This window comes from Lissotriton vulgaris, chromosome 2_1 (assembly GCF_964263255.1).
Source record: "Lissotriton vulgaris chromosome 2_1, aLisVul1.2, whole genome shotgun sequence".
Taxonomy (NCBI): Eukaryota; Metazoa; Chordata; class Amphibia; order Caudata; family Salamandridae; genus Lissotriton; species Lissotriton vulgaris.
In genome coordinates, this window is record NC_141687.1 from 744,315,956 (window position 1) to 744,333,609 (window position 17,654).

Here is a 17,654-nt window from a genome sequence, read left to right on the forward strand (position 1 = left end):
GTCCCCGTGATGAATTCTTCTATTACAGACTGGAGAGAGCCTGTACTTTTAATTCTTCCTCCAAACAAATGCCAGCAGGTTTGTGCATCCATGCTTATATTGTTCACCGACTCACACTGCATGTTTGTGTCTTAAAATCATTACTTTCCTGAACCTTGGGTGGGCTCTCTGTGCCTATTGTCATTTTGACGGCAGACCATAGGTTATTTCCAGGTGTGGTTGGCTGTTGTAGCGGTTTTCAAACTCGCTTGGGTGTGACTGTGTTTTATGAGGGTGGTGCTGTGGCAATTGGTTGGATTGTATGTGTGTCCATGTCCCCATGGCCCCAGGCACAGAGCGAGCTATCTGTGGGTCTCTGCAACCAAGTTAAAATGACTGTTTCCAGATATTGGTTTACTTCTGAATATAATGTGAGCCTGGAATGTGTGCAACCACCCACACATTTTCATACAGTCGCTATTTCCTAGCGTCTGCGTCTCTCATACTCCTTTGAAAGCAAACCATTCATCCACAAGCAGCATATTGCATCCCAAAGGTAAATATTGATAGAAGCGATGAAAAGGTGATTTTGAATTTGCTGCATTTGAGACATTTTCAGAAACTTTCACATAGTTGTCTAATACTTATTACATTTTGAATTGTGGACCAGTTTCATAAGCGCACTTTTTTACCTTTCTAATTATAAGTGGTGTATAATTGCAATAGCGTAAACAATGTCGGTTGGTGGGGCATTTCTCACTACTAGCAATCCAAGGTGGAACTTTAGATTTCAACAAACTATATTTTATCAGTGAGTGCTTTTCTGTTTTCATTAAAATACGTTGATGCTCTTTTCCGAGAGCAAACATCAGGATATTTGTGCCTACAGCTCATGGACTGCCATGGAGCTGATGAGAGGTAGGCCTGGCCTGCTTCCTAGCTCAGTGACTCGTCATTGCCTCCCTCTGGATTTCAGCACAACACACCAGAATCCACAATGTACTTCTTTTTGTAAGTTTAATGAAGACATGTTGCAATAAGAGCATCATGACCCAGTTTAAATATTTATGGTGCTGTACCTTTAATTTCTCCCAGAAGTTCACTGGTGTTTAGTCTTTCCATTTTCTCTTTCCAGTCTTTAGATAGCAGCTTTTCCACACAGGAAGGGTCTATTAATAAAGAAAGAGAGACACAATGAGTGCACCCTTATCAATTATAAAATGACATTATTCATACTGGTGAGACTGCTTCTTAAGTGCCACGGCCCCAGTCATTTCCACAGTCTCTGTTTCAATGTTATGTAAAGTGTTAAAAAAAGGAAAAGTAGAAAAAATGTTCAAAGACCTTCAGTCCCTTTAAAGATGGGAGAAATGTTCAATTTCCAGTTTGCTCAGTGTGTGTTCATTCCATCCATGGCTGCGCCACCATAAAATCACAGCAGAAGTCTCAAGACGACACCACTAAGTGACACCACGAGGGACAAGAAGGGTCTCTTTACTAGTAGGTGGCAACCACACCTGAAACAAAATTATATTTTACCTGTGGTGCTGGTCAACCTTGCAGCTTTGGCAATTTCACTGGCCTGAAGCTGGCCTGAAGCACAACATGGCATAGGTCCTCTTAATCTTCCATCACAAATTTGCACGAGGAAAGATAAACTAACTTGGAATAAAGGAGCTGCCGATCAGATTAGTGACTGAACCTGGACTTTTTTTTTATAGCAGGCTATGGGGTTGTTATCTTTATTTTGTGGTCTCTAAAATATGACTGGTAAACGTTTAAGCATTATTGTTTGCAGCTCAAGGCATTCATGGCTGTTAAATGTATCTAGGTCCAAATCAAAGAGTAGGCCCCATGATGGACGGAAGAGCAAATGGCAGTCATTTTTGAATGACTGAAGACTATTCTCAGACCCCACACTCCCAGGACCTTCATGTCCTGCTTTCTTCCTTTACGCTCTTTACTTCCAGCCTGGCACTCATTTCAGGAGCATACTTCAACAACACTCACTCATTCCCACAGGCAAGATTTTCTTTTGGTGTTGGAACCCTACCCGATTAACCCCTTGTATGCTTGTGACGGAACCGCTCCATCACAAGCCACGGGTGAGCTGTGCTTGTGACGGAACGGTTCCGTCACGGCCCGCTCTGCGCGCCTGCGCGGCGCTGATTTCGCGCCTGCACGGCGCGTTCCATTGGGAGGGCGCGTTCGTGACGGAACCGTTCCGTCACAAGCACAGCTCACCCGCGAGCCGTGACGGAGCGGTTCCGTCACAAGCACGTGACCACCGCGCGGTCGCCCTACCCCCTTAGCACTGCGGCGGAATAGCTGCCGCAGCGAAGGGGTTAAGGATACCCACCCTCTAAATATGTCACCTGAACTTTCTGCTCACACCTGTACTCTCTGTGTACTGCACCTGATGCGGTGGAGAAACGCGTCAACACCTTGCCTTCTGCTTGGCTCTGCTTTTGCAGCATGCTCCAATAACCACACTAGACAAGGTGATAATAGATAAGAGAGGTGGAAATAAATACTAGGTAGAGAGACAGAAGATATCTCAGATACTTTCTCTAAAAGAACCTGGGGGATAACGAAGTCCCTGAGGCGCAAGGCGCATCGCACTACACAAGGAGGAAAGGCAGTGGAGGCTCAGTACTCACAAAAGTATGCAGTGTGTCCCCAACATTTTTTGTCACATGATTAAAAAGATCTGCGACCTCAAAAGAACAAATAATATCTTTACTGGCAATAATCTACACATTGTTTTACAGTTTTAGCAAGAAATTGGCCCAAGGGCATTAGAGCACGTTACATGAGAACCTGGTTGCATTAAATAAGGTCAGAATATTTATTTTTTGGTTCCCCTGGACAGCTCTCCTCCGCATTCAGATTGGCTTTGCAAATCCTGGCATTAGTCTGTGTGCACAAAGTAGATTGATGTATTTTAATGAGCTCATCTATTCTGTTACCAGCTTTCTCACCTTTCATGCTGGTAACTTGTGCTTCCCACGCCAAACTTGGATCCTTGCAGAATGTCCTTTGGTTCCTGATTTTGTCAAGATATAAAAGCCACATTCAATTGCAGCTTCTCCACAGCAGTGATCCCCTCACACTTGTTCTTACAACTACTGAAAACCAATTGTTCAAAGGAGGTTACATTAAACCAAGCCATCCCTCTGAAAAAGTGTTTTCTAGGCTGGGCAGAATTCGGAGTTTTAGAAGAGACCTCATTTTTTCCGGATCAGAATCTCATTCAGCAATGCTCATTTATGGCAGAAGGGACCCTTAATGTTTGGGATGTGTCCAAGGTTGTCAGACACAAATGCTGGTTCAAATATCTACAGTAAGTTCATGCTGCCTAAAGATACCACCTTTAAGACAAGAATGCATTGAGAAGCTATGTTTCACAACAGCTCCACACATTTAAAAATCATTTCTTTTAATGCGCTCATTCACTCATGAAGTCTCAGGTGGATAATATTAAAAAACAACTAGCGGGGTAATTGAGCAGAACATTAAAGTTTTCAAACCTTTTAGGAACTGTCCATCGTTGAAACTGTGAAACATATCAAGACAGATTGAATTCCAAAGCTGGAGACCCAGTACTCTGAAGGACCCACCACCACAGAGTCCGCTTGAACCAGGGAACCTTGACCATCGATTGAGCCTTCGACCTTAGAGGCATTTCTGGGACATAAGGGTTCTCAAGCTTAGCCAGAAAACCAGCCCTGGAGAGGCCTGATGCACCATAATGGAAGCTGTGAACTACATCTTTTGCTTGACAGACATCTCGTGCAGAGGCCAGCGAGCTGTAGACGGAAGCCCACATACTAGCCCGACAGCCAGGTCCAGCAATCTTTTAAGCTTATGAACCACTTTGGCAGAGAGCCCTGGATGGTTCACTGCTGAAATGCTCGGGGCAAGTCTTTCAGTTTCAGGTCTGACAGGCAGGTCACTGCTCTTCGGAAGAGATAGCGTAGTACAGTAGGTCACCGGCTACAAAGTGCGTGCAGATCTGTCTATTTCAGGATCAATTGGCAGTAATCACAAAAGCAATTTATTGTGCCATCTTGTAGTAGAAAGATAGACTTTTTACATACTTACATTTTCTTTGTCTGAATTTGAAAAATGCAGAGTAAGTAACTCAGTGGAATTGAAAAAGTATTTTCTGAAATGGATCACATTGAGGTCTGTAATGCTGATGAGGCATTGGCTCAAAATCACACCAAGGAATGGAACTGATGGGTCAATTTATTCCCGATGGAATTCAATGGTCTTGCTGACAATATTCAGTAAATTCCACAAGTAACTTTGCATGATCCTTTTTTTAAGACAAATCCTTCAAAATCGATCAGAGGTTTCGAAATTTATTTCTGAAAACTCAATTTTCAGAAGAAAATGCAGTTGTTACCAAGAAAACGTTTTCCACATTTTTAGTTCAATGGAAATGTGTTTTAAAATATTGAATTTCCTATGATCACGTGACAATTTTGATAGCACTGGAAATGTTAAATCCCCGCCACCTCCGCATAATTTTCCAAAACGCAAAGGAGCTCAAGGCTTCAAAGTCTTATTTTTTCAGTACTTATTTCAGAGAATTCTGTTTAACATTTTTTCGAGTCTTAGTAGTTGTTTCTTTCCACAGTGAATTTTCATCCAGAAGTTGTTCCTCTGTGCTTTTAAGGCCTGTTTCACTAAAGGGAAGGCACGTACGCGCTTGTGCCCAATTCTTTAAAGCCTTTGCCCTTCTACGCCAGTGTATGTTGCTCCTGAGGCAGATCACTTAGGGCAGTGGCCTCCTGTCAGCCTGATTGTGAAGCAGACCAAGTCTCTATATCTCTAGGCTTGCAATTTGCCTCTCGGCTACTTGCAATAAGGAGTACATTAGTGCAGCCAACTGAGGGTCAGAGGCGTGACTGCTCCATGAGGGTCCTGCAACCTGCACCAGCCTTCAATGTTTGCTGGAGGCTAGGGACACAAATTCCAAGGGACCTCCTTGCACACAGTTTGAGAACCACTGTCAAGCCCACTGTTCTTAGAAGGCACACAAATTAGAAATGTACTTCCCTAAATATATGCCTATATTTGAAGTAATTTACTGACATGTTCCTGCTTTTCAGAATTTACAGAGTATTACACCAAATGTGTAGGCATGAATGTGTGCATAAATACACATGGTGTAAGTATGTCGTGCAATTTTACTCACACAAGTTTGTGGGTGTTTCCAAACATGCAAAGGCATTTCAACTCTAGAGGTTCATTCTTCACCTCTAGGTGGGCACATTTTCTCACACATCCAAGTAGGAGTTAAAACCTGGATTTGCACTCATATGGTTGACGCCGACGGAGATAACGTCGTCGGAGACACAGCACCCTCAGCACCCAGATACACATAGGGTTGAAAGGGCTGCACTCAACAAATGCTGATTGATTGATTGGTTGACCATTTAGAGTCAGATGCACAAAGGAATCAGGCCCAGAGTGTCTGGCTTGCCAGTGGAGAAGCACTGCAAGAAGGTCAGCGCCGGGATGCCCCTGGGTAACTGAGCGCGTTATAAATTTTATATAATAATAATAATAATAAGGTGCGTGTCGCAATCCCTAGGCCGGCTGCACAGTGATTAATGTGACGCAGTGCATGCTAAAGCATGAAGCATATTTATTCCTGACTGACCATGCCACTTCGGGTAACTAATCCTCACATGCCTGCTGGATTATATAGGTTTCTATCACTTCCTGGAAGGTTCTCTGTCAAGACATGCTTTAGTACAACTGTGACTTAAAGAAATATTGAGATGCTCCATGTCCACCCAGCAAAATAATTTAAGAACAGATACTGAGTGCTTTTATTGACATTTTGCCTATAGAAATAGCATGAAGAAAATGTTAGGATCAGTGGTACTGCCACGACTCCCAGCTTCTGAATCTAAACACCACTGGGCACCACTTGAAGGCAAACCTTCGCCAGTGAACGCGCGAGTTGACTCTAATCCCACACATATTTATGCAACTTGCCTCAGAAAGACAACACAGCTTGAAAACGGTTTGTGGTAATAGTTAAACAGAAAATGCAATTTATTTAGTAATTATATCTTTCAGCGAACAAGGCAGAATTGAGAAGCTGCAAGTTGTTACACAGGTTATTAGCATACTTGTCATGCAAGAAAAACAAAGAATTTAATTTTTGACAATTACAAGAATATGTAATTTCATCGACTTTGGCCTGATAACAGAGAAGTCCACAAATAACTGCCAATTAACTGTGGAACATTGTAATTTGGCCTTCCCAGTGAGAGCGTCATGTGATGGAACCAACGCATCCTCGCGACCAGTATCCCAGCCTTCATCCTTGCAAAGGTACTTGGCAAAACATTCCTAGAACAACTTGAAATAACAGCCGCTAATTTATTTTCTTTCTAACTATTTGGCGCTGGATTCACCAGCAAGCTATGTATAATTATTATTGGTTGCTGCTGCCCTCAGGCCAATAGCAAACAGTAAAATCTAGCAACATGTTTTTTTTCTAAATCACTCGGGACCATCAGTTCAGATAAAAGTAATAGAAACGCCATCAAAATATCCCTACTGTTACTGAGACATTAAGTGGGTAATTTGGACCCATCCATTAGGGCTGGTTCTAAATTTTGTGCAAGGAGGTATCAATACCATTTGTTTATAAATTATTCCCCATTTTCAGCCCTTTTCAAAAAGTCAGGTACAAAAACACCCTGAGCCCCAAGCACAAACTCATTTTGTGCTGGAGTTTTTTGGGCACCAGATGTTACTGGTCGACCTAACGTCCCAATTAATAGCAACACCTCAAAGCATATCTGGTTCCAAGACCATCAGTGGGGGATTTTAGTTGTCTGCTAAGTTCTGCTACCTAGTAGGCCAAAGCAAGCTGGTAAACTAGAAGAACCTTTTAGTAGGAGATGCATGCAGCTGAACTGTCTTCCAACAGAGAAAGCTTGTTGCCACTCATAGAAATCCTAGGTAACATATGAAACACTGGAGGAGCCTGTGGACTTTGTTGGACTGAAAAACCTGCAGCTTGTCTGAGGAGGAATGCAATCATTTCTAAAGGAGACAGACAGACAGACAGACAGACTAGCAGGCAAGCAGGCAGGCAGGTAGGGAGGGAGGGAGGGTGGAAGGGAGTGAGGGTGGGAGGGATGGAGGGAGAGAGAGAGAGAGAGACAGAGAGAGAGAAAGAGAGTGAGTCTGTCTCTAGATTCCTGAATAATTTAGAATACTGTAAATTGATAACAGTCACCAGTATCGCAGCATTTCTACGACTGTCCACATTGGAACACCTGGTTCTAGGTGTAAATGTGAACAGCCCTTTATTTCCACAGGGTGGCATGAATTCTGTGTTAGATGAATGAGTGCTGATTTGGCTTTAAAGACCTTCAGCAGACAACAGTTTCCTTCTGATTCATAACATTGATGGCAGCCAGCAATAATTGTGCCTTTTGTTGTTGGAACATATGGCGGAAGAACCACAGATTTCTCAGTTTCAAGCTCCTGCCTGTCGTCCTCTCACCCACAGCAGACGGACTGCTTTAGGTCTGCTTTATTTTTGTCTCCTCGCAGGCCCACACACAGACTTCCTCGAGAACTCAAGTTACTAACCAATGACGGTCCCCGGATTAGTAAAATTCAATTGGATACCACTGTGATCCAGCCTGGATCTGATTGGGTTAATCTCAGTGTTAAAAGATGTAAGAAGGCTGAGACAAAGCAAGGCGTGTAGGGGCATCCTCGCAACCCTACTGCACAGCTCCTCGACTCTCCGACGGTGGTGGCAGGCGTCTCTGGGAATTAAAGTCCCCTTGGCACTGTGAACTTCCCTTTTAATCAGGTATCTTTGAAATGATGTGGAATGCACAATTGTGAAAAGTGAACAAGTCCCTTGTATTACTGAATTACCATTGGACAGCCGCGGTTATTTTAATGGAACTGTCACTTTAAACTAGACTTCAACTGTCTGTTCTGCCGACACATCTGAAGAGCAGCCGAAGAACATAAATCATTAATTCCGCGATGAAAGAACGTGATGAAATTCAACAAATGCATATTTATTCTCTTTATTCCATGTCACATGCATTGGTAATGTTTTCCTTAGCCTTTGCACAAAAATAAGGGAAGAGAAACTCTCTCCCGATAGGGGGAATAGACCGCTGACGTAAACTTTTCTGAGAAGACTGAATCATGTGTAAAAGAGTTCAGCAGCAGAAATAAAGAAAGGGCGCGTGAGTGAAACAAACAGGGATTTTTATTTAAGAGCAAGCTCAAGAAGAGGCTCTCCAAAGGGACGATCTATTGTTTGGACTCAATGTATGGGAAACGAAAATGAAGGTTAAAATCATTCACTAAATGCTGTCCAAAATCTATGACTGGCCAACAGCTGAGTATATTTGTCCTGAGCTCAGAGAGAGTGGGCAGCAGACAGGACCAGTGATGGTGTGCCTGCCTTTGGTGAGAGTTTATTCCTTGTAATTTATTAATAATTTTATTCATTCTTTGTAGCTTATAAATTCATTCAAGAACTGTTTTTGCTCAAATTAACAGTTCTGCTTCAAAGAGTTGAGTTGAAATCACCTAGCTATATTTCAAAGGTCAACTTACAAAAATGCTTACGCTTACAGCAAATGACCACAATTACACCACTCCCTCTGTCGTGATACTATTGTGTAAACAGTCATTAGTGGTTCTCTAAAGTGACACAACCAATGGCATCATTTTAATATCAATGAATACAGTCCATTACATCCACCTGCTTCGGAATTCTGAAGGGTCTGAGGAAATTTCTTTATCTACTCCCTGAGAGTTGTCGAAAAATAGTTGTTCATGCCACAGTGACATCAAGGCTTGACTATGCCAACAGTCTATATCTTGATCTTCCCACATATCTCATAAAGAGACTGCAGATGGTGCAGAATGCGGCTGCGAGATTGATTAGAAGAGTGCCGTTTAGACAACATATCTTGCCACATGTTAAAGAGCTCAATTGGCTGCCAGTTGTGAATCAGATAGAACTCAAAGCCATGACAATTGCGTTCAAGGCCCAGAGAGGTAGATACCCCAACTACATCAAAAAATGCATCCGCCCCTATCAGCAAACGTGTTCTCTACATTCTAACTCACAGAATTTGTTCCACAATTTGCGAAATCCCGCATTGGAGGCAATTCTCTGTAGTAGCTACTAGACTATGGAACTCCCTTCCTGACAGACACCGGTTTATATTGTCTGAAGGGGAGTTCAGGAAGCTTTAAAGACATGGCTCTTTAGCCGTGGCTAGTTTGAGACAATTTCTGCTTTGTCTACACCCCACCTCCCATGTCTTGCTGTACTACGCTAGCACCGGGACACCTCTGCTTGAGGTATCTGATGCGCTTTACAAATGTTGTTGTATTGTATTGTATTGTTTGTCTCTGTTGGATTCACTGTAGCATATTCTGGATGTCGCAGTGTGGTCTGTCTTTAGCTGTGTTATTTATTAGCACATGTGTTGCACCATAGATTGTTGCAAGATCATCAACGGTGTACTAAGTAGCAAAGAATCAAATCTGTGTTTGGCCTGCACATGTGCACTCAAACCCACTGCCCTTACGGGACCACTGGGAAGGACACTCTGGGCCTCATTTATGAAGCCCCTTGTGGCACTTTTGCGCCACTTAAACGTCACTTTTTGAACGTGCTGGTGGCAGAATGTGCCACAACATAATTACAAGGCCTCATAAAGCCACTTTACATGGCTTTTCATGGACTTGTAACTATGTGCCCCTTTCATGCAGAACACTGTGTGAAAGGGGCGTTCCATGAGTGTTGCTGTGGGTGTTTCAATGCAACATCCATGGAATCTGAAACTTTCCCACATTTATGAGAAATCGCAAACCTGGGATTGCATCAGAACCTAACGCCACGAGTGGGGTGGGGTTAGGAAGGCACAATGAGGAGGCCTTGTTTTTTCCTTTCTCTATCGTGCAGCACGCATAGAAAGAGTTAATCACCTGAATTGATTGATTTTGAGCAGGAAGGTCTCCCTTCCTGCACAAAATTAATCAGCCCCACAACGCAGGCACCCTTGCACAGTTCAACTTGTAACCAGGCATAAAGCGTATTAAACTAATTGTTATCATTGTTGAGTGTGGTGAGGGGCTGCGATTACGGGCATGATGACTGACGCCTTCCTCAATGTCTGCTCCTGCTAGTGCAAGTGCACTAGGTATATGAAGATCAGTCCTATCCCAGAGTGCAATTGCCTCTCCACAATCTAGTGATAAAAAGCACTTCACAATGTTCTTCTGAATACGGGAACTGTACTTTCTGTGCAGACTTTTGTCAAGCTTTGAGAATTTGGCCCCCATATCATTTGGCTTCCTTGAGGTTTTCTGATCCTTAATGACACAACATAGTTTAAAGATAAATAAGCAAAAAGAGATCTGTAAAAGGTCATATAGAAATAACTAATGAATAATTATATTTTTCACAAACTCAAACTATTTACTGAATAAATGCAAAATGGTTGTGTAATATTTTAACTAATAATTACATAAAGCATTCAGCTTCCAAGGGAGATCAAAAATCACCTATTTACTCTGGTTTACGGAAACACTGAATAAGAAAATACCCTCCTTTGTCTTTTATGTGAATATACATAGAAAAACTGAGATATCCTTGGGTTGCTTTTCATAAACTTATTTCCAATAAAGAATGTTATCAGTTACTGGTGTAGGCCAGAATGTATGTCACTACCAAGGGTCTGAAGAACACACCCTATTTGAACACAAAGATATTGTTAGCAGACAAGCAGGAGCATAACAATGATGTAAACAATGTCCAGTGGAACAAAGAGGCTTGATTGAACAGTTTCCTTTTATGTACTTTTACGGCCCACCTCGGGGATTGGTTGAAATGTTCTGGCTGGTGGTGGGATCAAAAATAGGAAACGTTGAACCAATAATCAAGCATATTATGGTAAAGTCGTAATGCACCTAGGTGTTACTTTGTGTTACTTTGGGGTAGCAGTTGATACCTATCGTTTGTGAATTGCATTCGTCATAGTGTTTTAATATCCTGTCTACTTAGCATTCAAAATAAGAATGCCCTGGGCATCTCGAAGCCTCTAAAAGAAATGTGCAATGGCCCATCACTGAGGTCATAGTTTAGTGATGTCACTTTTTGTGGTATCACAGAGGGTTAGGGGGCAAGTTGCAGACTTGCGTATACTTGTGAAATGATGGCGTGTTTTTCAGCTTCATTGGGATAATATTAGCCTTCAACCATATTTGCACTCCTGCTGACTTCATCTAGCGTCCAGGCTAAGCTGTCATAGACTCGAGTTTCTGAATAACTATACCCTCTTATCACTCATGAATGCCTTCCAATGCACTGAGAAATCATTCTCTTTCCATTGTGTTTGTGACTTCATGACAGAAATCTTACTCGTTTGTGCTAGTTTTCGAAGAATGATGTTTCTCGTGAAAGAAAGCATCAGATTTAGAGAATAAATGCAGAATTACGAAAATCAGCCTATTAGGGGGTCTCTCAGATAAGATTAGAACTGTTAACCATAGGTCTTCTGCTTCCTTCTGGTGGGTGGGGGAAGGCGGGTTATTGAAGAAGCCATTGCACTTACTATGATGATCTGTTTTTATTTTTACCCTGTAGAGCCAGGCTCTATAACATTAATAACTGCAATCTTGCCAAGAATAACAGACCTAAATAATAAGTCTTTGCATCCATGCCTGGCATTACTTTAAGCGACAATTTGATTCAAGAATAGGTAAAAAGTTAGCTAATTGACTTTGAAAGGGCACACTGCCAGGTTAAGTCTCACCTGCAATGAATTATATGTCACAGTCATGCCCAGATGGAGCACAGTGTAGAGGAATAACAGGACCCCAATTAGCAACAGATTGACATTGTTAAATCTATTAAAATATAGCCATGGGGTGGGCATAGGGCTTTGCCTTGGACAAGACGACAGTCTTACCCACAGCCTGCAATCTGAGCTAACTCTGAGGAAAGAGCAACACTGGCGCAAAATAAACCCGCTGTCTGGCATAAGAAAATGGATACGTTAGTTTGGAGAAAGTAACGAAAGTAGCAGAAAGAGTACATCAACATTTTATTGCTACTGTATCTGTTGGTCTACCCTTAGTAAGGCTGAGCGTATTATTTTTGAAGGGAACAATCTCCAGCAGTCGTACAGAAGTTGTACAACCTACATCAGTACTTGTAATAAACAAATAAAATTAAACTAATGATGCAATGCAAAATGTAAAAGCTACAATAGCTGCAATACTACTAAAAGAATCATAAATTAATATACTCTGAAATGTTCTGTGCAAAAAGGCCAGCCTTTATTAGTGGCACCAATAATCATCTTTCTATTTACACTTAAAAGAAGCAATAAGAGACACTTTATGAAAGGAATTAGAGAGGAAATTCCAACACGTGTCCCCTGCACTCTGGTAGGCCTGCCCCAAGACAAACAGTGGACCATCTTGGAATTTCAAGTTCATGAGCAGTGGCTAAGACCAGAGGCATGCTTGAAGACAGAAGTGGTAAAATAAAGATGGAGATAGCTTCCGGTCTTTAAACAGCTTTCTTCACAAGATGAAGAATTCACATCCCATTTTAATCAGCTATCGTGAACCACCCAATCAGTTGCTGCTGATGCTCAGTCAGTCTTAGGCCATATATTCGTCTTAGAACTTGATTTTGTGTTGGGTGGAGTTTTTGTAAATATTTCTTAGAAAAGTTTAAACACACTTCCATGTCCTACTGTACCATGGTCTAGGTCAGAAATGTGTGTTGTTCAAACGACATTCAGACATCGTATACAAGTGGTGGAGGACAGCCCTGGCCACTCCTTTTCTTTGTAGCTAAAAGCACCAATTTTTTTTACCTATGGCAAATGTGGTCACTCTAATGGTAACTTTCCATTTCCTCCATTGCTAAGCAACAAAAGATTTTCTTACTGTTCTAACACAACCAATTACCTTGCATTTACTGCTGCATTGTGATATGACCATCGTCATATGGCAAAGGTACTTTGTGCTAAAAGAAACACATCCGTAGAGTTCTATGCACTGGTCTTGTTTTATTCCGATAAATATGGTTATTTTGCTAAACTGGTGTGGACTCATTTTGTGGTGTTTTCACTGTGTTACTGTTTGTGTATGTGCAAATGCTTTACACATTGCCTCTGGGATAAGCCTGACTGTTCGTTCCAAGCTACTAAGGGGGTGAGCAGGGGTTATCTTAGCTGTGTGACTCCCTTACCCTGACTAGAGTGAGAGTCCCTACCTGGAACAAGGCGTGACACCCCTTTTCTAACACCACACCAAGTATTTGAGAAATGCTATCCAGAATTAAAAGCCTCTTTTGAATTGGGAACATTCTTTCTGTCCAGGGCAGAATGTCATAAAGCAAAATATGCTTGATTGGAGCATCATGGAATGCAAAACAGATGAGTGGCACTAACAGTCACTACAGGTAAAAGGGTGATAATTGCAATGGGTCTGAAATGATGATATCTAGTGTCACTTTACTTGACAGATGTTTATCAAGAACCAGAGATGGAAGCTATCAGAGCTCTAAGTCAGTGGCAGAATGCTAAGCATTCCATTCCCTATGATATCCTTCTGGCCAACCCCAGGGGTCAATAATGACTGTCAAGTCCCATTTTTCCTGAGTTGAGGGTCAAGGACAATAGTAAGGCAGCAGGGTGGTAATGCACAGTGGAAGTGGAATCCACTGTGGCAAGCTGTAAAGCTACACAAACACTTCAGTCTATTAGGACAGACTGTCTGACTAAACAATAAAACACTATGTTTATCTTGGTAGCATTTGTCTGCCTTCACTCCTTCATTTTTCTAACAGCTTTTGCTGCCAATGAATGACAACACTTCTGGGTCCATTCTTTCTGGTGCTTATCAGAGGCTGACATTCATTGACACGAAAACCACAGAACAAGGGAGGACACCATCTATGAAAGCTCTGCATCTCACTCTGCCTGCCAAAGTGTATCTCTCTCGAAATGTATGAGGTCAAATAGAGTGAACAGGGCACTGGCAGATTTCCCCTATATCCTCCCACAGTTCCTGCTGTCACTGTACAACAGTGACAGCAAGAACTATAGGAAGATGGAGAGGGATGCCTCCTTTCCTCTCACTCCTAAGCCCACAGCCTGTTCAGTGTGAAGGCTAAATCTGTGGATTAAGACACTAGAATGTTGACAGAAGTGTGCTTATAGCAACATTCACATCCTTGTACCATTCCACTGTCTTTAAATGAGCTCCCAATCTCACAGTGTTCTAAAGGGAGTCAGAACCCAAGGGGCCACAGAAGCACGTGTTTCCTGGGAATTCCTATATTTTATAGGTTTTTAAAACTAGCCTTCAATGCCGATTACACCTGTCAAGTGCAAGTGAAAAAGTGTGCAATTAAGACAGCGAGTGGCTAACTTTTTTTAAGGGGTGTATGTATTCCTTCCTAAGTTAGTTTCAAATATCAGCATTGTCGATTGCCACATCACAACAAAAAGGCAAAAGACAATTATTCTCAGAAAGGTCCATGCTTAAGCAGGAATAAGAAATATGCTATGTCTATGACCAAAATCCATTCAGCAAATATTTAAAAATATAATCTGAATTTTGAAAAAAGTTTTAACCATATTAAACCTTAATTGACTGATCCACTTCCAGACAACATCTGATAATATTACCTGCAATGTTCTGACTGATATGTGAGTTAGTCTTTGAGACATTTGAATTAGTGGAAGGGTAATGTAGGATTTTCTGCTAGGTAAAATGACTGAATTTATTACAAAATGCCCAGACGAGTGTCCAGTTCTCACTTTGCCATAGGACTCAAGCTACACTCAAACTATAGAGGCCCAAATTGATTGGAACAGGCGTGAAGGTGTTTGTGTTGCCTTATAGAGGGAGTCTACTCTGACAGTTTGGGGTGGACTGTTTCTATAAAGAGCAATGTCAGTACTATTTTGCATAAGGAGGGCCTTTGTTTGGAGTAATATGGAGGGTGGAAAAGTATGGACTGGAATGCGTCAAGAGCAACTACCAGTTTCTTTTTTTCTGTCACATATTCATCTCTGATCCACTCTAGTATCTTATGTCTTGTGGACTACTCCTATCATTGTTCTTGTTGCATTCCACCCATCACCTTGTTGTTTGTTGAAGAGGATTGCCTAATTGCGACGAGAAGGGCCGAAAGTGTGCCCATGGCTCTCTGTGTCACAGGACTCAAGTCCAAATTACTGAAGTGATCCACATAGACCAAAACTAGTTTTGGTTGCTTGTTATCCCATCTGGCAGACCTGGAGGGGCTGTTCTCAAGTGGAGTAGATTCATTACTGATTTGTAAAATGTGGTTCTCTGTCTAGAGTGGCACGGTGAGCAAAAAAAGGTTGACAGAAATGTTCCCTCGAGTGATCACAAGTGACTGAGAATAATTCAAGCATTCCAACTATAGTTTGATGCAGGTTGATATCACTCTTGACTAAATGAGCTTTCTTCTGCTTGCAAAAAGGAATTTTGATTTAATCATTGTGTGAACCCACTTCTCTCAACATTTCTTTTAAAAAAAAGGTAGCACTTAGCAGAGCTCTATATCATAAAGGCATTGCATACCTTTCAGTCATAGTGTTATGTATATTAATAGTGAATGCAAACTGTAATATTTCAGTGGAAAGGAAGAAGGGCAAAGATTAATTGCTCTCACTTTGAAAGTATAACCACCCAGAACCAATTCACTCAGCAGTGAAGTGTTTGCATTTATGCTCATAACTGAACTCAGAAAAAGGACGAAACAAAGGTGGTCCTCAGAATGGCAATGAGATGAAGGTCGTTGTGCTGCTCTCGGTACACTTGAGTTTTGCACATATTTTGAATTACACATTATTTCTTAAATAGATGTCTATTTTCCATGAGTGTCTTCCTTTACCTATACTTATTTACGCCCGTGTTACATTTATGGGTGTAATTTAGGGGTCGAAAGTGGTCGCAGCTCCAACCCCTAGCTTTCCACTTGTGACCCCCGGCACTGTCTTGGTGATCCTTGGACTCAGATATGGTAGGATCTGTGCCAAGAACACAGAGAAGGCTCCCACTTACAGGCAATGTGTTCCAGCCCACTTGTTTTTTACTTATTTTTCACTACACTAATAGTGAATTATGCTCAGAGCACCCATGGCAAAATGCAGGCACTGGCTTACATTGATAATTAATAAATGATAATTACGCACTTAAATAGCGCACGACTACCCGGAGGCATCTCGGTGCTTGTACGAATACCGCCGAGGAACTCTTCCTGGCCTTTCCCTGTGAGGAGCCCACTCCTGGGCACCCCCAAGGTGAAGTCAGGCATCCTCAGTGTTGTTGGGACCGTTGTAGAGATTAAGCAAGCTATTGCCCAGAGGTGCAGAGTGAGGCTCATGATCAGAATAGGCACCGAGGCGAGAATTATCAGGTCAGAGGAAATTGAGCCCAAGACCCGCCGAGGCAGGAATTGAACCCTGGTCCCGGTCAGACTACTGCATCAGGGTCTGCGCTCTAACCATTGAGCCACACTTCTCTACTTATTGGAGATGATACTTCCATATAGGATAGGCAGAGTAAAAATGCGGGTGCTGGCACACTGCAGGTGAACTTGGGAAGGGGCACCCATGATAAAATCCTGGCACTGACATACTGGAGGAAATTCTTGGCAGTGGTGACTCCCATGCCAAAGTGCTGGTGCTGGCATAAGGGAGGACAACCATGCATTGATTACATTTTTGTGCCCGTGACATAATTCAGATGACTTTTGACGTAAGGATCGCCAAAAGTTTATGGCAGGCAGTTATGGCAAGATTCTGGCATTGCATTTTGTAAGTAAGGCTTGGGCTAAATAACTGACATGACAAACGGTTGACCCTAGCCATAATACATTTCATAAAATGGGGTCAACTCGTGAGGCTGTCAGATTTTATTGGCATGGCACATGATGAAAGGACATGAATGTTTAATAAGCGTCTTAAATGGCTGTTAAAATACGCTATTAGACACAATTTTACAAACATTTCTCAGGGGGAGAACCCATCTGATCTCTATGTCATAGAGGTTGAGCTCAATAACTTCACAATGGATCTGATATCCTTCTGGATCTTGTTCGCGCTATATAAAACTTATAAATAAATAAATAAATACAATCCTAATAAAATTTCCCTTGGCATAACATGTCAGCATTCTAATTGAGGTGATATTGGCATTTGCCTGTGTTTTGTTGTTATATTAATCATGCAATTATAAGGTAACTTCAACTATGTGAATTATTGTGATGCGATCAGGTTAAAGTTGTGTGATATCACTGCCAGTAAGAATCAGGTAAAAATTTCATATGATGTCACTTCCTGTGGTGTTATTAAGCTCAATGGGTGTGTAATGTCCCTTCTGCTACCCCTAGTATTTTGGTCAACTAGCGACCATTGTTTCATTTGAGCATTGTTCCAACTAGTGACCATTGTTAGTGAAAGCCACAGAGTTATTGCAAACATAAAATAAAAATGTGTTTATAAATTATGATACTAGTCTACTAATTGTATAGTATTTTTATCCACACCTCTTTACCCTGAACATTTTAATTTACACTTACTGTTACCCAA

At 41.8% G+C, this 17,654-nt stretch overlaps 1 protein-coding gene across 9 annotated transcripts in view; it reads right to left on the minus strand.

Moving 5' to 3' along the window:
- SOX6 (SRY-box transcription factor 6) overlaps positions 1–17,654 on the minus strand; it is a 790,083-nt gene that overhangs the window by 335,057 nt on the left and 437,372 nt on the right. For 8 of the 9 annotated variants that reach the window (XM_086956030.1, XM_086956031.1, XM_086956033.1 and 5 more), the window contains one exon: positions 1,059–1,148. The exons of the other annotated variant lie outside the window; for it this stretch is intronic. In XM_086956030.1, coding sequence (XP_086812156.1) covers positions 1,059–1,148 — 90 coding nt within the window. The remainder of the gene's footprint in view (positions 1–1,058; positions 1,149–17,654) is intronic. 9 annotated transcript variants of the gene reach the window in all.